Source organism: Physeter macrocephalus, chromosome 8 (assembly GCF_002837175.3).
Source record: "Physeter macrocephalus isolate SW-GA chromosome 8, ASM283717v5, whole genome shotgun sequence".
NCBI classification, from domain to species: Eukaryota; Metazoa; Chordata; class Mammalia; order Artiodactyla; family Physeteridae; genus Physeter; species Physeter macrocephalus.
This window is the reverse complement of record NC_041221.1, coordinates 110,658,240-110,679,826: the sequence shown is the minus strand read 5'-3', so window position 1 is coordinate 110,679,826 and position 21,587 is coordinate 110,658,240. Positions and strand designations below refer to the sequence as shown.

Sequence of the window (21,587 nt, the reverse complement as noted above, 5' to 3'; positions counted from 1 at the left end):
GATTTGGGAGATTGGGATTGACATATATACACTAATATGTATTAAATGGATAACTAATAAGAACCTGCTGTATTAAAAAAATACAATAAAATTCAAAAATTTAAAAAAACAAAGTATTCTACCAACATAAATTAAGTTGATAACTGTACTGTGGTCTATGGTCACATTAGAGAACATCTCTATTCTTAGGAAACACACACTGAAGTATTTAGAGACACATGACACGTGAAACTTACTGTTAAATTGTTCAGAAGGAAGTGTATGTGTGTGTAGAGAGATAAGTAAAAAAGGAAATGGAGTAAAAGGTTAACAAGTGAATGTGAATAACATGAGGGGAACTTGTTTGTAATATTTTAATCTTTGCAACTTTTGGTAAATTTGGAATTATTTTCAAATAAAAACAAATTTTAAAAATCTGTAGTTCTATTAAAAACGTGAAAGGAACACCTAGCTTACGTAAGCAAGACCTCTTGGGCTTGTTGACAAACAGTGACAACTCCTGGCCACCATTACCTCCTCTTCTCAATGCAGGCTGAGAGTTCGGCCAAGTGGATCTAATTACTCGTGGCCAGAGCTGCCAGAAACCTTTTGGTTCTACATCCTGTCACACTGGGTAGGTTTGGCTGAGGTTAGTTCCATGATGCATCACACGTAAATGTAATCACAGCATTATTATTTTTTCCACTTATTCAACAAATGTGCTTAGTACATGCCAACTTCCAGGCCTACTCTGGGGACTGCATTCTTTCCCTGTTAAGGAAACCAAGAAATTCAGGTATGATCCTGAATTCCTCCCTATTTTGCACAAAAAAATTCAATCTGCTACCAATCAGAAGCAATTTTACCTCCTAAATGCCCCTCAAATCTGTCCACTTGCTTCCTTCTTTGTGGTGACTACCCCCTCGTCATCTCCCCTTGATCAGTCTGCAGTCTCCTAACTTGTCTGTCTCTGTTCTCACCTTCATGTTCTCCCTGCAGCCAGAGTACTCTTTCTGAAAGGTAAATCTGATCACAGTGGGTGAGGCCCTAGGCTTGATGTACCACCCAGTCCCCCCAGCAGTCCTCCAGTCCATCAGTAGCGTCGAGACCCAGCACATGCACACAGATCAGAGAAGTCCTCTCCCAAGAAAGGTAGGACTGCACTAGTGCACTGGGACCATCTCACTTCCCTCAGGCCTTCTACCCTCATCACTAGGGTGGACAGCAGACATGGAAAACCAACCCTCACTCCCTTTCGAATGTCATAGCCTCTTCGCCTTCATCTGCCTTGAACCCACTGGACCCCGTCTTACTATGTCCCCTATATCTGTTTATGTCACCCCCAAATAATGCTCAGCATATCCCCTTGTCTGTCCCCCTCCTCCACTGCTACCCACATCCTGAAACACTTCCTTGGTGCCCTCTGGAATTCATAGCCTACCAAGAGCAAAATCCCCCAACTCCAATCTGTTCTCTTAAACAGAGAGGGTGCTGCCTTCACCCTCTTGAGCCAGTCAACCCAGGCTCTCCCCTGAGGACAGTGTGCACCGCAGTGCTGATGTGGTGCTGTGACTTCTGCCCCTACTCTTCACATATCACTGGGCCTGCAAGTGGGGGAGGATCCTCTTTGCTCCCCATTGCCACTTTCAGACCATTCTCTCTCCCTCCCCATAGAACTCCCAGGTTTGAATCTCATCAGATAATATATATCACCTGTGATCTCTATGGTGGCTGTCGCCCTCAGTCATCTCCCTCACAGGCTGATGCTGCTACAGTCTCTGTCACTCTCTCCAATACTACTCTTGCATTAACTACTGAAAATTTTAATATATTAAAAAAAGATCACTCCCAGACATCTCAGTTCCCTGAACTTCTCTTCTCCAACAAGGTTGTCTTGCCCCCTCTCTCCACCCTTCACCCCCGTGCTCCTAACTCCAGAGCAGGGTTTCTCAGCTTCAGCACCACTGACACTTGTTGGGGGAGGAGGGCCTTCCTGTACCAACACCCAGCACTCTGGGAAAAGTTTAGTGGCACAGCCAAATTCTACCCTCTAGAAGCCAGCACCATCCCAGCCCAACCCAGCGCTGTGACAACCAACAATATCTCTAGATGTTGCCAAACATCCCCAGGGCTGAGAAGCAGGGGATGAGAGGTCATTGCCCCCAGGAGAACCACTGCCCTAGGACTTTCCCTTTACAATAACTGAAGCTCCTCCCTAATCTCAATGCCTAGCACCCAACTTTCTGATCACCATCTCCCTCTCCAGCTAACTCCCTCCAATACTCGACCCCCAACAATCTTTCAACTAAACCAGGACCTCCACCCACAGACTCGACCGCTCTTTCACTGTCCTCAGTCACCTCCTTATCCAGTTTCAACTCCATGGCAAATCACTATAATCACTCCCCTGCCCCACTGGGTTCCCCTGCCCTTCTCTTTCTTTGTATTGCTTTCTTAACAAAACCAACTCCCCACTTGCTCCGTGCCTGCCCCAGTGCCACTGAATGTGGCTGGAGAAAAGCACACCATGAGTGGGCTCACTTGAAATTATGACACTTCACACCATGAAACTATCATAGGACATCATCAAACCACACGTCCCAGGTCCATTTTCTCTCCCAAATTACTATTTAATAGTTTCCTCTTCCTTCACACCCCAACACATCCTCCCCAACCTCAGTCTCAACTGCAGACCGTGCTACCTAGTTCCCTCAAAATAAACAGCAGAATGGTCATAAGAGAACAACCACCTTCCCCAATCTACATTCCCACACTCCTTCTTCCTGCCTGCAAACCAGAGATGAACTGCCCTGGCTGCTCTCTAAAACCATGTATATGCCTCCATTTATACAATAGCTGGCATCTCCTATCCTCTACTCAGCAAATATCATTCCAGCATTTCTCTCTCTTACATCAAGTTTTCATCATGTATTGGATCATTCTCATCAGGGTATAAATGTGCTATTATTTCTTCCAACTTACAAAACAAAACAAAACAACACACACCTCCTCTTGCCCCACTTCCCCCGCCAGGTATCTCCCTATTTGTTCCTCTTTGTGTCAAAACTCCTCAGAAGAGCTGTCCACACTCAGCATCTCCAATTCCACTCCTCCTATTACCTCTTTTGTTTTTCTTAACATGCATGAATTTAGGTGTCCATTCTCCTATGAATGAACGTCTCTGTTATTTTATTTCTTTTTTACTTTCACGTAAGTGTTGCAAGGAATATCCATGTCCCTTGTGACTCTCTAGGGTACAAAGAGCTAAGAGTGGAGTGGCTAAAACTCACTCTTCAATCCACTGAAACTGGTCTTATCAATGACTTCCTACATTCCAAAGGTTGATTCTCAGTCCTTATCTAATTTGACATGTCAGCACCATTTGAACCTTACTTAATACATGAATTTCACTTGGCAAAGGTGAGGACAATTTAGGATTCCTTCTACCTCCCTGATTGTTCCTTCTCAGCCTCCCTTTCTGGTTCTTCCTCTTCTCTTCTCATCTACACTCATTCTCCTAGTAACCTCATACAGTGTCATAGCTTTGAATCAGGGATATGTCAATGATTCTCAAATCTGAATATTCTGCAAAGACATTGGTCCTGAACTCCGGACTCACAGAGCCCACTTATTAAATGTCCCCACTCAGAAGTCTAACAGACACCTCAGACTCATCATGTTAAAAATGGGGCTCCCAGGGGCTTCCCTGGTGGCGCAGTGGTTGCGCATCCGCCTGCCGATGCAGGGGAACCGGGTTCGCGCCCCGGTCTGGGAGGATCCCACATGCCGCGGAGTGGCTGGGCCCGTGAGCCATGGCCGCTGAGCCTGCGCGTCCGGAGCCTGTGCTCCGCAACGGGAGAGGCCACAGCAGAGGGAGGCCCGCAAAAAAAAAAAAAAAAAAAAAAAATGGGGCTCCTGGGACTTCCCTGGTGGTGCAGTGGTTAAGAATCCGCCTGCCAATGCAGGGGACACGTGTTTGAGCCCTGGTCTAGGAAGATCCCACATGCCGCGGAGCAACTAAGCCCATGAGCCACAACTATTGAGCTCACGTGCCACAACTACTGAAGCCCGCGTGCCTAGAGCCCGTGCTCTGCAACAAGAGAAGCCACCACAATGAGAAGCCCGCACACCACAACAAAGAGTAGCCCCCTCTCACCGCCACTAGAGAAAGCCCACACGCAGCAACGAAGACCCAACGCAGCCAAAAATATAAATAAATAAATAAATTTATAAAAGAAAGAAAATATTGGTGGGATATTGAAAAGAAAAAAGATGAGATTGTTATTTGTGGATGCAAAGCAATATATAAACAGATGTTAGACATTATTACTATCTAATAAGATATGTCAATGTGCTTTGTTGGACACGGTAAATATTAAAAAGTGGAATTGGACAGTGTTAGTGGCATAGTGTGACCACAGGAAAATCTTTTACCTGTAGGATATTGCTGTTCTTTTGGGAGCTGAATCTCTGAATTTGACCCTAACAGCTCCTAACATAAAGAGTTAAGTCTCTCTGACTGGAAAACCAGTAGAATAAGGATTTCAATCCTTTTTTAAGCTGGCTGTGATTATTGTTCCAAGTAATGGGTTTCAGGGGCCTTTTTTATTTAATCTATGATTACAGTTAGGCCTCCATAATAATCAACTTAATTCTACCATTATATAAATCACCACCTCACAAAGATACCCTGGTGGAGAAAGAAGAAAGAGTCTGCAAAGCCAGAATTCTCAGAAAATGGAGTGCTTTGGTTAAATTAGTGTGCTATTTAATAAAATAAATTTTAGGGCTTCCCTGGTGGCGCAGTGATTAAGAATCGCCTGCCAGTGCAGGGGACACGGGTTCGACCCCTGGCCCAGGAAGATCCCACATGCCACGGAGCAACTAAGCCCGTGTGCCACAACTACTGAGCCTGTGCGCCACAACTACTGAGCCCACGTGCCAAGAGCCCATGCTCCACAACAAGAGAAGCCACCGCAATGAGAAGCCCATGCACCGCAACGAAGAGTAACCCCCACTCACCGCTACTAGAGAAAGCCTGCGCAAAGCAACGAAGACCCAATGCAGCCAAAAATAAATAAATTAAATAAATAAATAATTTTTTTAAAAAATAAAATAAAATAAATTTTAAAATTCCTTTGATTCAAGCCTGAGTTATATGTGACCTGCTTTGGCACCTTACTAGAGACCACTTCCAGGAGCACACAGTGCCTCAGGCTGCACACAAACAAACATCCGTGCCTTCTCAGAGATGCTACAGCAAAGGGACTGAGCTGTGTGTGTAGGAAACCAGGCCACGCTGGGAAGACTGCCATTTTTTTAAAAAATCACATGCTGACATCAATTTTGTTGTTGTTTTCACTTAATAATGAAGAAATGTAAGAAGCCGAAAGTTCGAGTTAGCTGCAACTTTACCAAATATTTATCCCAAGGCAGTAGAAGACATTTTAAGGCACTGTAATAATAATGTACATGGAGTTCACCAAAGGGCCTCATTCACAAAAATAACTTAGGTCTAAATGGAAAAATGACTTTGAATAATAGTAGTGCTTCCATGAAAAGTCTTTTTCTTTTTCTTTTTTATATTTTTATTGAGGTATAACTGACATATAATCTTATATTAGTTTCAGGTATACAACATAATGGTTTGATATTTATATACAATGCAAAATGGTCACCACAATAAGTCAAGCTCTGTCACCTTACATAGTTACAGAAAAGTTTTCCTTCTTGTGATGAGAACTTTTTAAGATCTACTCTCTTAGCAACTTTCAAATATACAATTTATTTTATCACTGAAAGTCTGTACCTTTTGACCCCCTTTATCCATTTTTACGAACCCCACCCAACAAATAATGAATTCTTTGAGAGGAGAATCTAATGTAATATGTACAAGTTTTACAGTGGCAATGATGACATTATTATTATTTTGTTTTGGAGTACAGGAGCTGGAATTTGGCTACTGATTGATTTAATTTTAAGTTAAAAATAATTTTAGACTTAAAAATAATTTAAGTCTAAATAATTTTAGACTTAAATAATTTTAGATTTAAACTAATTTTAGTCTAAAAATAATTTTAGACTTATTCAGAATTCCTGAATACCTTTTTGTTTTGTTGATAGTTTCCCTTGCTGTGCCAAAACTTTTTAGATTGATGTAATCCCTTTGTTTATTTTGTTTTCATGAAAAGCCTTATCATTTTATTATCACTTTCATTTTTGTTTTTGGCTGTGCAGCTTGTGGGATCTTAATCTTAGTTCCCTGATGAGGGATTGAACCCAGGCCCTCAGCAGTGAGACAGCAGAGTCCTAACCACTAGACTGCCAGGGAATTCCCATTATCACATTCTTATTAAAAACTTGAAATGTTATTTCCAAGTATTAAACAGACCTTACTCCTTGCATTATCAAGTCACATGAAACCAGCAGCAGGACAGGAAGAAAACTGTGTAACACTACTATCTAATGAGCTATTCTATAATACTTTTGGATAATTTTAATTCAGTCTTTTATCAGCACGTCTTTCAAGGTTGAAGAAAACTGGGCTTTCTTCAGACTAGACTGTTGAGAACTACTACAAGCTTTGTAGACTATTCGTTCCTTTAAAAACCAGGAATTTCCCCTCCTTAACAAGTTAAAACTCATGTCAAAAATCCAATTTTAGTTTCATCAATAATTGGCAGCATATCACACAGTTCTGGGAGGGATCACTGTATTTTTTCTAGAAGAAGAACCAATAGTAGTATCAGGTTTTCTGATTTGGCAGCCCACCATCCCAGTACATCAGTTCACTGATCAGGCCACAAGTATTTACTGAGCACCTGCTACATGTGGGGCACTAAGCCAGATACCAGGTTCCAACTGTGGTTGCAGCCACTTTGCTTCCTGTATCCCAGCTTGTGGCTGCATCAGCAGATTATGCTTACTTCTTTTTACAAGTATCTTATTAGAAAGTCAATTCAACACTATTCACTTGTTTTTTTTTCAGCATAAAGGTAGCATCAAGGAGACAGAAGGATGAATTCTCCTACGTCATATTTTCATCCGCGTATCCCATAAACATGAATTATAGGAATAGCACTTCAAGGGAGTATTATTTTCACAGGGAGATTAAAAGGAAGCTTTCACATCCTGTCTTCTTTTGCCCAATTTCCTAAACGCTACCTGTCAATGCACGAGAGCACCCTGAGGCTCTGACAAACACTGTACCCACTACCCAAACAGTCCCGGAGGTCACTGCCAACCTGCAGAGTGACCGTCAGCATTTCTGCACCCTTGGCTTACACTCTCCCTTGAAAGCATCCAGAATTTCCCATCTGGTTTATCTACCATGCTCAACTAGGGAAAGAACAGAAGTGTGACTCCCTACAGGTTGTTGTTCAATTGACTTCAGGACAAAATTAGGACACGTTTTATCCTGCATGCAGGCTGCACCCTTCTAATTACCTGAATCTTACCTTCATAGACCATACTGAAGATCGAATTACACTAATAATGATAATCACATCCTATTCTCTCCTGTGCCCTAGAAAGGTTATTTTTTTTCCTTTGCTAAAACTGAAGTGACATTTCTCCATTACCAACTCATTCATTTCTACTCATTTCCCCTTCCCTTCCTTGACAAGTTGTTCACATGAGTCAATTAACCTCCTTCCATGTGGCTGCAGCTGAAGAAAACATGGCGGTTTTACTTCACCGTGTCTTCTAAGTTATCAATGAGTAGACAAGACTTCCCGTCTCAGGGAAGCTAAGCACTAAACACAAACTTACATCTTTTCCCAGTACTCTGAGTTCAAACTGTGTCTCCTTGAAGTGAACCTTTGTAATCCGAGGCCTGAAAAGCAAAACAGACAGTGGGAAGTATTCAGTAGAAAAAGACTGGTTTATAGACTGCTACTCTAACTGTAGAGAGTTCTCTGTACATACTTCATTCTGGACACCTTCTTGAACAAAACTCCATTCTCACTCTCCTGGGCTTCTCCAGTAAATGCAGACAAGCTTGGAGTTCCCAGGCCCTGGTAGTGCTGCCTTCCCAGACATAGTGTAGTGCTATGGGCTCCCCTATCTCTCTCAGATCCTTCCCCATTTAGAGTTAGAACTCAGAGGAATCCTGGGCCCACAGCCTACCCTGGAATGGGTAGGAAATCCTACTACACAAAGCTTCCATGGACAAGAGAGTTCAGAATCAAAATACCTGAAATTTACAGAGAAAAGATACACTGATATGCATTGGAAGAAAACTTATACCCAATTTCACTCACTTACTTGTCAACCACTGGAAATGTACCTGTTTGCCTTTCCCCAACTCTTTCAATGACATACAAGTCCCATAAGGCAAATACATACAGCGTACAACTTTAATACCAACTCTGCCCTCAAGTTAAACTTACCAGAAATACTTCCCCACTTGTTTTTTATTCTTGTAGACAACAACACCAACCGGAGTTAATCCTAAGAAATACTCAGATTTGTTTTCCCCCTACAAAAACAAACATATGTTTATAACCATAAATTTGTTCATGTAAAAACTCTTTCTCAAACTGTAACTAGCTATACACACATAATCTGTTGCATAAATACTAGATCTGGTTTTTGAAAGACATCAGCTTAGAAAGCTAGCTAAGCTATCATGGTAGCTAATGTGCTGCTCATTTTTTTCAAAGTTTTTAAGAAAATTTTTCTTAGTGCTTTCTAACTGGTCACCTCAAGTTCATTAAGAGAACCTGCACTACCTACCAATCCAGCCACTGACTGATTCACCCCGTGTTGCTTCTACAGTGGTGTTCAACCCTGGCTGCACATTAACTGGAATCCCTCATGCAGCTTAAAATGCTGATGCCTGGGTACCATCAAAACCAGTTAAATGAGAATCTATAATGAAGGGGCCCAGGTATCAAAAACACATAAATGCTCCAGGTGATTCTCCTGTGCAGCCAAGAACTGACAACCACTGGCTGCTCTCAAGGGCCCCTTCCAAGGACTCGTCTTGATCTTACTCTCTGATCGGGACAATCATGAGTCCTGGTTCACCACCACCCGCCCCCAGAAACCTCAGGCAGCCACCTGCAGACATACACATGGATTTTCTGAGGTCTCCAGCATGCTGCTTCCTATTTCCATTTGTGACTTTAAGACTGCTCCAAAATTTTAAAAATCTCTTCTGGTAGGTAAAGACTGGAAACCCTTCATTTCCGGGCAATAACAAATCCCAATTAAGAAAATGGGATTCTGAAAGGAAAAGGACACAAACAGAGTGGATACCAAGAACACACAGAGAATTGTGTTTGTGTCCATCTTTTTTCTACCCTAAGGTCAAATAACAGCCTGCAAAGTCAAATTCCCAAGGAACATAAGATAACTAATATATTTTCAAAAAAATATCAGCTGTTGCCCACTTTTAGTTCTAAAAATTCGATTTTAAAGGAATGTATGGAAGATTCTAACGAATTCGGTTCATTTGCCATAAATTTCCACCTCCCACACAAAAAATATTTTTGAATTAGAATAAACATTATACAAATGCAGAGGCATTTTGCAGAAGACTCTCTCTTTATACATTTCCTATAAAATATATTTTTTTAAAAACTGAAAACCTAACAAGATTAATGTGGCTAGAAGAAAATAATAATAATTACTCCACAAAGTTTTATAAGTATTTTTAAAGGACAGTAGTATGGAGCATTTAATAGTTTAATGAGATTAGACTGTAATTTATCAGGGAGCTACTACTTCTCCCAAATATGTAACTTTTATTGCCATATTAACAGTATAACAGTATAACCAGGGATGCTTCTAATTCTTTACAAATAATATGAGATGATTTGTTTTAGCAAACTCTGATGAGCAAAAGACATATTACAAAACGAATACATCAATGATCTGTTTGCATTCTAGTAAGTCTTATCGGGGTTTCTTAAAAATTGAGTTCCAAAAAAAACCCAACTGAGTTCCATAATCCAAATGACAAACATTCAATCTACGTATAATCTTTAGCAATTCACTTCGTGTAAAGAATAAGACACCTGGTCCATTTCCTCAAATAATCAAATTTGTCTATTGGTAACTAAACTCTCATAAAATCAAAGACAATGACATTCCAATCTCACTGGTATAGAATAACCAGTTGGTAACCTTACAGGCTCAAAGTTGAAGACCTGGATCCTGAACACTCAGTACAGATTCAGTGTAAGTGCCCACTGATCATATTCCGTAAGTTTTCATCAGCCACTGAAGAAAAACTGCAAAAATTCTCCTATTTATGCAGTGGCAATAACTACAGTAGGCAGTAACCCTAATATTGACAGAACCTGCATATCTAACATAGAACCACCAACAGTTACACATATACTGTTGCCTAAAGTCTATTAGCAGGCAGGTGATTTTATGAATGCTTTTCGGCCATAACATCTATTTTTTGGAAAATCCTCCTGTTTTCTGTCTAATATAATCAATTATAGACCAATTTAAAACTGTTTTGATGTTTAGCTAAGCGCTCTGGAGCTGTTATCCAGGTTGTGTTTTCAAGCCCAGTTAATTGTTTTTCTACACACGGAAATATAATCACAGACTTCTAAACTCATTAGGCTTTAATCCATGCAAGAGATTCTTTGTGTTCAAAAACACAGATGAAGAAGTATCATCTGCTCACTAAACAACAGGACTGCAGCTTTCCTTTGGGAGTTCCAGTGACTTTTTAAGAAAATGTCATCAGCTTAAAATACTTTGTGTTAATTAAATGTTACTCACATAGACAGGATGGAGGTCAACACCGTACATCTCCAGAGATTTAGCAGTCCTCAAGTAATTCAGCTCCGCTTCAGAAGGAGCCTGACCCCTATGCCCAGCATAAAAACAAAGAGCCTTACTTTACTGATAGCTACTACGCTCACAGGGAACAGAAGTCATTTTCACTATATTCACTGGAAAAATAAATAATCCTTTGTGCTAATGCAAACATAAGCCTTTGTATTTCAAGAAGACTCTTGCCTTCGTGTTGACAAAATTTTAATACTCTGAGGTGATACTTGTAAGTTAATTTCATTTACCAAATCTAGTTTTGCTCATTATAGCTGATCCCAGTAGCCCCGCATATATTAAAAAGTCTCAGTTTCAGAAACCCCCAAAGAGATTACTGAGCATATAAGCATTCAAATTAAAAAGCATACCCTTTACAGACAGTAAAACTTCTCTGTGTACCGGCAGCTCTCCACCGGGAGGCAAACGAAGGAGAGCAGTGTTGGACAGAAGAAGAGAATGGGCCCTCACCACCCAACTGGGGCTCATCAGCATCTCCTGAGCACATGTGTAGTTCTTTAGAAATTGTAAAAGTACTTGTCACTTTCTTAATACAAAGTATAATAATCTTCCCAAAAGATTTTTATATTCTGTGACAATATACAGAAAACAGCATTATTCCTAAAGACGGTAAGCATCTGCCAGGAATCTCCATGGATGACTGGAACTCTGTGTGTGTGTGTGCGCGCACGCCCGTGTGTGTGTGTGTATGTGTGTATGAGAGAGAGAGAGAGAGAGAGAGAGAGAGATTTTTAATGGTTAACAAAAGGAGTCACAATTTTTTAAAAATTAAGAAATCCTGCTTCGATGCAATCCCATGTTTCAGCCATGGTACTCTGGAAAGCCCAGCAATATAACACTTTTGAAATCTATAAAGAAGAATGTTTACCACAAATTAGACACAAGAAAGCTACCAAACCTTGATCAAGCTTTAGTCTTTTAGAAATAACAAGTCACGCTGTCAACGCCATGCCATAAAACAGATAAGGCCCTTTATCATAACTCCCTGATAATTTCAAAACATAAGTGTACTTGAAAACTCCTAGCAGAATCGGTATTCTCAGAATGTGCCAAACACGGTGCCCTTCAAACTGTTACAACAGGTACTCTCTTAGCACCCACTTCAGTGAAACCTTAAAACGAAGGACTCTAGAACCAGGCTGGAGAGCATTCTGGGGCATGTTAATACAAGGTGGAAAGCCTAGTTTCTCTGATTGCAATTCAACAACTGATTTCTGGTGCTACTCACTGAAACAGAATCTTTAGGCAAACATTTTTTGTTGACCGGATTAATTCTACACTTTTTTTCACCTTAACTGTAATACATTTGAAAGAAACCAAGCAAATTCAAAGGGGCATGTTACGTAAGAGGCAATAAAGCAAAGTTAATCAGTCTAGAGGATTTAACCAAAATAACTATAATTAAATTATAACTTCAATGCTGCAGGCCATTAATTGAAAATCTTACTAGTGGAGTGTGTTTATTTCTCAGAAGCGTATGTGGTGTTAACATAATACCCCTTGAGGCTCCACACTGGCATCATGATCTCCAGATTCACTGCTAGAGACTGAATAGGGCTTTGCTTGTAACTGTGAAGAACTTACATACTTAAGACAGAGCAAATCCAGAATACATTAAGGCTTTTGTGGTAATAACATATATTTATAGTTTAAAAAAATAAACTTCACAAGGTACTGATGACTGAAAAAAATAGAAGATTGCAAAATACAGTATGTACAGAATGATTTCATTGTAAAATCATACATACATAAATCTATATAAAGTAAATTTTCTCTATGGGAAATCATGCATAGAGAGAGGTCTGAAAGGCCATTAACTAAAAATATGTTGACTTTAGGTACTGGGATTTACTCTCTCTTTTACACTTTATTTTTCCTTTATACTTTTTAAACTGTTTGGGTTTCCTATGTGCATTTTAGTGTTATAAGCAGTAAAAAAAAAAAATTAAAAAAAAACTTTGAAAAGAAAAAATGTTCAAGGCACAGATGAAGAATTTGTTAAGAAACTTTTCTTAAGCCTGTCAATAGCATAAAATGATGGTTGATGGGCGATGCGACATAAAGTGGGATTCTTTTTCTTCCAGCTTTATTGAGATATAATTGACATATAACATTATATAAGTGAAAGGTGTACAACATGTTGATTTGATACATTTATATACGGCAAAATGATCACCACTATAGCACAGCTAACACCTCCATCTCGTTACATAATGACCATTTCTTTTTTATTGTGATAACATTTGAGATCTACTCTCTTAGCAACTTTCAAGTGTATGGATAGACCTTGAGGGCATAATGTTAAGTGAAGTAAGACAGATAAAGACAAATTCTTGTATAATACCACCTGTATGTGGCATCTAAAAAAGCCAACCTCATAAAAACAGAGACTAGAATGGTGGTTACCAGGGCCTGGGGGGTAGGGAATGGGGCGGTGCGGTGCAGGAAATGGAGAGATGTTGGTCAAAGAATATAAACTTCTAGTTTCAAGATGAAGTTCTGGGGCCCTAATGTACAACATGTTGATTATTGTTAATAAAATGTGATTCTTACATTAGAGTTTTATGAATCCTTTCTATAGCTTCTTCAAGTTCTTCCTTCTGATCAGGAACAAACCGGTACTCTGACACATACCCCGCAGTATGCTTATACGGATCATAATCTCCAAGTTCCGCTAAAAAAGAAAGAAACTGTAATTTTTTTCCATTTTAGAAAATATTCTTAAAAATACAGGAATAAAAGTATTCTTCTCATGCTTAAACATTTTCTTCAACTGCTTTATTAATAAATTCATATAAGATAATAACTAATTTTAGTTTAAAACAACTCTGATGAGAATATACGGATAGTATAAACAAAATCTTATCTTAAAAAGATAAAATTTTTGCTTTCTGCAAGACTATGATTATCATTTTCATTTAAGTTATTCTTACCAGTTTATATGAGGTAAAATGTTGTAAACAGAATTTAAAGTACATATAATGGAAATGCTTGAGGTGAAAAACAACCATATCCTCTCTCAGACAATGACACCAAGAGATAAATCATGTGGTTCAAAACGTATTTGTCCCACGTAATGGTCATGGAAATATAATACAATGCTGCACATAACCCCATTACAGTTTACACAAAGAAACTAAATGAAACCAGAGCTCACTATGTTATGCTTATAAAAATTCTCCCTACATTAATCCACCTTCCAAACCCAACCAGTTCCCCAGTTCATTTACGCAACATTTTTCCTAGAATATTTTTTCTAAACTATTTCTGGTCTGCAAGAATCACACAGGCAAGGAACATGCTGTCTCATCACCCCCATACCCTGCTTGATTCTTAAAAGGGGCTCAGTAAATATAAGTGGAAACAGCCTCAGCTTCAGCCTCCAACACGACAGTGCAACCTGGAGCTGCCCCCACGGCTGCCACATTGACGGCAAGAGCTGATGGACAATGGGTGAGGACCGTGGGCCACGCTCTAAACTGGCGATGGCACCTGCCCACGTCGGGTCATCACAACAGCCGCTTGGAGCAGTTGGATCTCTGAGGCAGAGCAGCTCAGAGGGATCAATCAACTGAGGTGGAATGTAGAATAGAACAAATTTTCAGGCCTTCCATGGAATCAAGAATCAGTGCTATTCCTGTGACTAAAATTCCATGCAACCTACTACAAGGGATATGTAACCGGCTTCACTTTTACCCCTTCTGAAGGCACACTGATTAAAACTCGAATTCTGACCAAATTCAATTTCTTTTTAGCAAAATGTCATTTGATAAGAAGAACTTTATAAACTTGCTTAAAAAGAAAAATTCAAACATTCTTCTCAAGAGCTCTGAAGCAAATTTGCTTAAGTGGAACCTACACTGGATGGCATACGCTCCCAGTTGAGCAGCAGTGTTGACGGGGCAGGGCAGCCGGCCCTGAAGGACATCTTGCTTCACCTGCAAGAAAAACTGATATCTAAAAGAGAAATGGAAAAGAGAGATTAATGATATCTTCCATTACCCTGACCTGTAGTTTCAGACCCTGAAACCCATCACCTTTAACAAAAATAAAGCCACTTTCTTCTCTTTTGTGAGGGGGCCGTTGCGTGAACAGGGACTATTTACACACACTGCAGAGGCAATCAGGGTAGTGGCTAAAGAGTGCAGGCTCTCAGGTTAAACCAACTGGACTGCATCCCAGCTCCAGGACTCACGAGCTCTTGGCCTTGGACAGCTGCTTCACATAACAGCCAGGCTCTTCAAGGGTAAAAGTGAGACCATGAAGTATCTACACCTCATCAGGTTGACGTGAAGGTTTCATACAAGCTAGTCTCACCATTCTCATCACTGCCACTGCCACTAACACTACAACATGTTCTCACTGGGATGAACAAATTACAAGGACCCAGCCAATATGCTATGTGTTATCAGGGTCTAAAATCATGGATACAGGACAGAAAGGTCATTATAATGTAATTCCATCAATCCTCCCACTTATTAAGATGCTGCCCATTATCTGCGGCTTTGCTCATTCCATCTGCTAAAAGAAAACCTTGTATAATAATAGTACTACCGGGCTTCCTTGGTGGCGCAGTGGTTAAGAATCCGCCTGCCAATGCAGGGGACATGGGTTCGAGCCCTGGTCCGGGAGGATCCCACATGCCATGGAGCAAGTAAGCCTGTGCGCCACAACTACTGAGCCCGTGAGCCATAACTACTGAAGCCTGTGTGCCACAACTACTGAAGCCTGCGTGCTACAACTACTGAAGCCCGCGCACCTAGAGCCCATGCTCCACAACAAGAGAAACCACCACGATGAGAAGCCCGCGCACCACAACAAAGAGTAGCCTCCACTCACGACTACTAGAGAAAGCCCACGCACAGCAACGGAGACCGAACACAGCCGCCATAAATAAATAAATGAATGAATGAATAAATAAATAAATAATAGTGCTACCCACTGTCTAAACATTGTAAATATAGTAACTCATTCCAAGTATTTTACAGACAAAAACTTATTTAAGACTTTAAAATGAGGTTAGCACTATTATTATCTGTTTTGCAGATGAAGAAGTTAACAGACACAAAGAGATGAAAAAATTTGTACACGATCTCGCAACTAGTTAAGTAGCATAGCTAGAACTGGAACCCAGGCAATGTGACACTAGCACTCTCTTAATCAGAATGTTATGCAACCTTAGCTAGCTTTCCCCCTACCCGTCCCATTCAGCCTTTCTGCCAGTGGGTGAAAGAGGTTTATGAACCAATACAATGATCCATCCATGCCACCCTCAGCCACCATCACTTATTCTCTCTCTCCCTCCCTCCCTCTCTCTCTCTCTCTCTCTCTCTCTCACACACACACACACACACACACACACACACACACACACACACACACACACACACACACACACCAGGCTGTCTTTTGTGATTTCTCTTTCTTTGCAAGGTGACGCTTACTGTCATTGGGAATGGCAGGAAAAAAGCAAAGGAAATTAATTATAAAAATCAGCCGTGGTAAGTTTTTCTTCACCCAAGGCTCACAACCAAAGTTCTTAGTGAATTTTAGATGTTACTCTGATTATTTCTAGAAGACTGATAATCAACTTTGTACCCACAGGCTTAAGTGAAAATCTGCCTAACACCTTGTGTTTCCCCACTACTCATTTAGTAAATGTCACCACGGTTCTCCAGACACATAAGCAAGGGAAACCCAGGACAATGTGTAACCCCTGGCACCCACGTTCAATCACTAAACCTGTTTTTTGGAGTCTATACACTTTCTTCCATCTCCTAGTCCAGGTTACTAACCACTGGGTTTCTAAAACCTTCACTACCCTTGCCACTAGTCATACTTACCTCCCTTGCAAATGACCCTTCCAAGAGGTAACTAGGATAATGTCACTCCCTTGATTTAAAAACAAACAAAACTTAAGACAGTTCCCTTTGCCTTCAGGACAAAGTTCAAGCAAGATCCCTAAGATAGCTTACAAGACTTGCTTATTTCTTGAGCCAAATCTCTTGCCATTACCAATGGCTAACTCCACTCCTTAAGTTGCTTTCCCTTTCCCAGCCCTACTAACTACTTTCTGTTCCCTGAATGCTCATCTTAGATATCAAATCCATTTTGTTATAATCATCTGGGTTCCACTTGAAGAGGAGAAAAGCAAAGTAAAGTGACATTAGTAGAACTGAAATGCAAAAATATAGAGACATTTCCCCAGAATTACTACTGCTTGCTGGAAACTTGTGTTTAGCTTCACTCCCTTCCTCTATTGTTAACTTGGAATCTCCTTTCCTAAAGTGTATTTTTTTGGGTAAATGGGTCACAGAGGCACATTTGTCTTGCTCCATTACGACTTTTATAACATTTGACTGAATAGTAAAATCTTTTGCCAAAGAAAGAAACTGAGGGACCTAATCCCATAAGACTTTGCTTCAGAGAGAAAGGGAAAGAGAACCAAGGAGATGATTTCTCCTTGCTTTTACAAAGACAGAGCTGAACAGAGAAAGACAAGCCGGTACATAGAAAAAGGAACGAGACCCTACTGGTGACTGTATTCCCAGTACCTAGGGTTTAGCACATAGTAACTGTTCAGTAAATAACTGTTGACTTGATGATAGATATATGAATGAACAGATAGACAGATAGATGAAAATGGAAAAAAATGAACATTCTTTGTTGTCTCTGAGAAATTCATGAAGAAAAAAAAGGACATCTGTTCAAATTTCCCTGGGTAGCCTGCCTTTTAAAGATACTAGAGATCTTTAAGTCATTCTATTAAAACAAATAATCCACTAAAATCAAAGAAGACAAGTAAACTATTTTTAACTAATAATTTTAATTTTTATCACAGCAAGCATCATATTAGTTTTGTATAAGACAAATTTATGATACAGTAAAATCACATCTTTATATGCTGAACAATTTTATCTTATCTCAGGGCTTGTTTTTAACTATATATAACTTATTTTGTCCATTTATGGGACCTAGACTGCAATTTTTTATTTAAATTACAGATTTAAAGTTCCTGAGTCTTTCCTCCTACATGATTCTGATTAAGGCTATGACTGCATGTGTGAGTCCTTGTTTATCTCTGGTTTTAACCCGATAAATCCCAGTTTGCCTAGGACAGTCCTAGCTTAAGTCTGTTACACATTCCCCATTATTAATAACTCTCTTCATCATTCTCCCAAGTGTTAGGGTTTGAACAATAAATTATATTGTAACCCTAGTTACATTGTACCCACATTGGGGGGAAAAAATGTTGGTTTAACATGATCCTCTTAATAAGGAAGCTTTCCAGAACACACTCTGGTACAAAGCAGAGGCCGCATTACTGGCTATCTTTGTATGTAAATTACCATACTGGTGTACATGCACTGTGACCCAAGCTAGATTATGAGCCCTGGGGGAGAAGCCCTCCATCTTGCACCCCATCCTAACTCATCACAACAGTACAACCAGTACAGCACAAGAGAAGGGCCTGAAATACTGGCCTCACCATTTTGTGTTTATGTGATGTTCATAGAATAGAGCTGAACTGACACCCAGGATGTACAAGCTGCTAAGGACCATAGACAATTTAGCAAGTGTCAGAGATGAGAAGAACAGGCAAAGGAGATTTGCTTAAAGAAGAGATGCTGTTCTTTCCAGAGCCCAAACAGGAGGTTCTCCTGAGACTTCTGGGGGCCCAAGACAGCCAGGAAGGCTCACAGCAACGAAGGCTGAAGTGTACCTTCCAATGACTTGAGACCCTGGTGAGGAAACTGAAAGATATGAGGACAAGTAGAAGTTTGATTTCTGGTGCCAGCAAAATGTGACACTGAGACATCTGAGAGGAGAGCACCTGCCTACAGGAAAGGCAGGATGGTTTTCTGCATCCAACAGAGAGGGATGCAGCCTGTGACAGGAGCCTAATCATTCTGGATGAAACTTAATACGCAGGACAGAAGGAAATGTTTAAATAATAACATAGTACTGAACACTGTGGGGGAAATAGCATGTATGACTTAAGAAAAAGAAAAGCAGGAGAGAAAGCACCCACCGACTCTCAAGAGGAAATGACAAAGATTGGGAATAACATTTTTGCAGTTTAAAACTGATGATAAACATACAGGAACAAAGAGTAGCAGTATCACCTTGTATTTATATAGTCCTTTAAAGGTCACAATGTCTTTTGAATCCATACTGAAATGTGACCCACAGCTCAACTCTGATGTGTTGAGACCCATTAACTTCACTTAGAGAAGGAGACAGGGACATCGGAAGAGAATGTGTGACTGAAGGTCACTCAGCTCATTAAGAAGCTAAAACACACTAACCTTAACAAAGAGAAGGATATGGATTACCCAGTATAATAATAATAAATAATTGACGAGCTTAATATCAATCCCCAACAAAGTACAATAAAATATTAAAAAACAAACACCTGTTTTCAGAAGCCAAAATGTATTCATCCTGAACAAGTCACTTGGAACTAACATTATTCTCATTTTAGAAACAGTTGAAATTTCAGTGTCATCACACATAGGGTTGTCAGCAAAGCAACAGGCGGACTTCACTCACGCAGACTTGCTCATTCTCCATCTTCTCTCTCTGGAGGACTGAAACCATAGCTCTCTTTTGGTCACTATAGAATCTCCTTGTCCTCAGTGCACTGGGCAACAATGCTCCACACAGTATTGAACGGAGGGTGAGCGAGTGAGTGAATTCTGTCTTTATGTACAAATTCAAGAAATGCAGGCTAGAGGGCAGTAGTAGAATATTCTGACTAATGGATTGACTTTAACCTGGAAGACCTATCCTCAGGGCTCCAAGTTGGTCTTTTCCTCCCTAATTTTTTAGTCAGTAATTTGAAAATATAAGATAATCATTATTTCTATTTTAACTACCCCCACCATCTACTGAACACTTCATTTTTGCATCATGGTAAGTACTTTGCATGTATTATCTTATATATTCCTCCCCTCATCTTTTATTTATTTAGTTAGTTAGTTAGTTTTGGCTGCGTTGGGTCTTCGTTGCTGCACGCGGGCTTTCCCTAGTTGCAGCAACCAGGGGCTACTCTTCCTTGCGGTGCACGGGCTTCTCATTGCGGTGGATTCTCTTGTTGTGGAGCACGGGCTCTAGGCATGTGGACTTCAGTAGTTGTGCCTCACGGGCTCTAGAGCACAGGCTCAGTAGTTGTGGCGCATGGGCTTAGTTGCTCCGAGGCATGTGGGATCTTCCCGGACCAGGGCTCAAACCCGTGTCCCCTGCATTGGCAGGCAGATTCTTAACCACTGCACCACCTGGGAAGTCCTCCATCACCTTTTTGAAGAAATACTATAATGCCATTTTACAGATGAGAAAACTGAGACTTTAAAAGGTTATGTAATCTTCTCAAGATAACACAACCAGTGAGTGGCAGAGCAAGGCTGCAAAACCCAGCCTGTCTGCCTCCAAAGGCTGCCTTCTTAACGAATATGTGCATTATGCTTATTGAATCTGCAGAAGATAGCTATGAATGACACATAATACATAGAAGGCTGTCATAATATTTTGAATCAGAATTGAAAATAAGTTTAACAGATGTCATGAGGACACAAATTATTTAAAAAAATGATAAAGAGAAAAGAGATTAGATTTATTTCACATAAACCTAGAAAGAAAACCTAGTGCTGGTGACAGAAGTTCCAGAGATCTTTTATTTCTTACTGAACTTCCAACTGCTTTGTGAAGCAGTAAGGTTTCCTCTCTTTAAAATGTTTAAGAAGAAAGAAGCTGGCTAACATCTCAGGAACTTTTTATAAAAATGGAGGATAGGAGGGCTTCCCTGGTGGAGCAGTGGTTGAGAGTCCGCCTGCCGATGCAGGGGACAAGGGTTCGTGCCCCGGCCCGGGAGTATCCCACATGCCGAGCGGCTGGGCCCGTGAGCCATGGCCGCTGAGCCTGCGTGTCCGGAGCCTGTGCTCCACAACGGGAGAGGCCACAACAGTGAGAGGCCCGCGTACCACAAAAAAAAAAAAAAAAAAAAAAAAGGATGGTAGGATATATGACCTCAGAGTCCCCCAACTTCATCTATTCAGAAAACATTTTAGACCACATAGCAGGTACTCCAAGTTGAAGCAATTCTATTAACTTATATTTTTCATAGTCTGGAGCCTTATTTTTTAATGTATCCCATTCATCTAAAAAATTTTCCCCCTAGATACAATGTCTTTCTGGAATACGTCATCTAGCATGATAATTTATCTACATGAGAAGATTCAATGCAGCATCACATATAATTTTAAAAAGGAAACAAGCTGGGTAGTCATCCACAAGGGTGGGAGTAAAACAAATGGGTTAGGTGGTGAAAGAGGTCTGTAACCGTATGTATGAAATTGTGTGACTTTCAAAAAAGCATGTTTAGGGGCTTCGCTGGTGGTGATCCAGTGGTTAAGACTCTGTGCTTCCAATGCAGGGGGCGCAGGTTTGATCCCTGGCTGTCCCACATGCGCGCGGCCAAAAAAAAAAAAAAAAGGGAGCTGTGTTTGACTCTGTACTATATTTTGTCCTTTAACTGTTCTTAGATGGAATCACCACAATAAAAATAATTTTTTTAAAAAAAAGCATGTTTATTTGTGATGACCTAGAGGGGTGGGATAGGGAGGATGGGAGGGAGGATGCGAGGGAGACACAAGAGGGAGAAGATATGGGGATATATGTATACATATAGCTGACTCACTTTGTTGTACAGCAGAAACCAACATAACATTGTAAAGCAATTATACTCCAATAAAGAAAAAATAAATAAAATAATAAAAATTCAGGGAAGAAAAGCA

General features: G+C 40.3%; 1 protein-coding gene across 3 annotated transcripts in view; it reads right to left on the bottom strand.

The window, feature by feature from the left end:
• EPB41L4A (erythrocyte membrane protein band 4.1 like 4A) overlaps positions 1-21,587 on the bottom strand; it is a 273,927-nt gene that overhangs the window by 95,050 nt on the left and 157,290 nt on the right. For 2 of the 3 annotated variants that reach the window (XM_024122305.3, XM_028493131.2), the window contains exons 6-10: positions 14,654-14,751; positions 13,348-13,468; positions 10,726-10,813; positions 8,370-8,458; positions 7,750-7,813 (exon numbers count right to left, since the gene is read on the bottom strand). In XM_024122305.3, coding sequence (XP_023978073.1) covers positions 7,750-7,813; positions 8,370-8,458; positions 10,726-10,813; positions 13,348-13,468; positions 14,654-14,751 — 460 coding nt within the window. Of the gene's footprint in view, positions 1-7,749; positions 7,814-8,369; positions 8,459-10,725; positions 10,814-13,347; positions 13,485-14,653; positions 14,752-21,587 lie in introns of all 3 variants that reach the window. The other variant, XM_024122298.3, reaches the window with a different exon arrangement.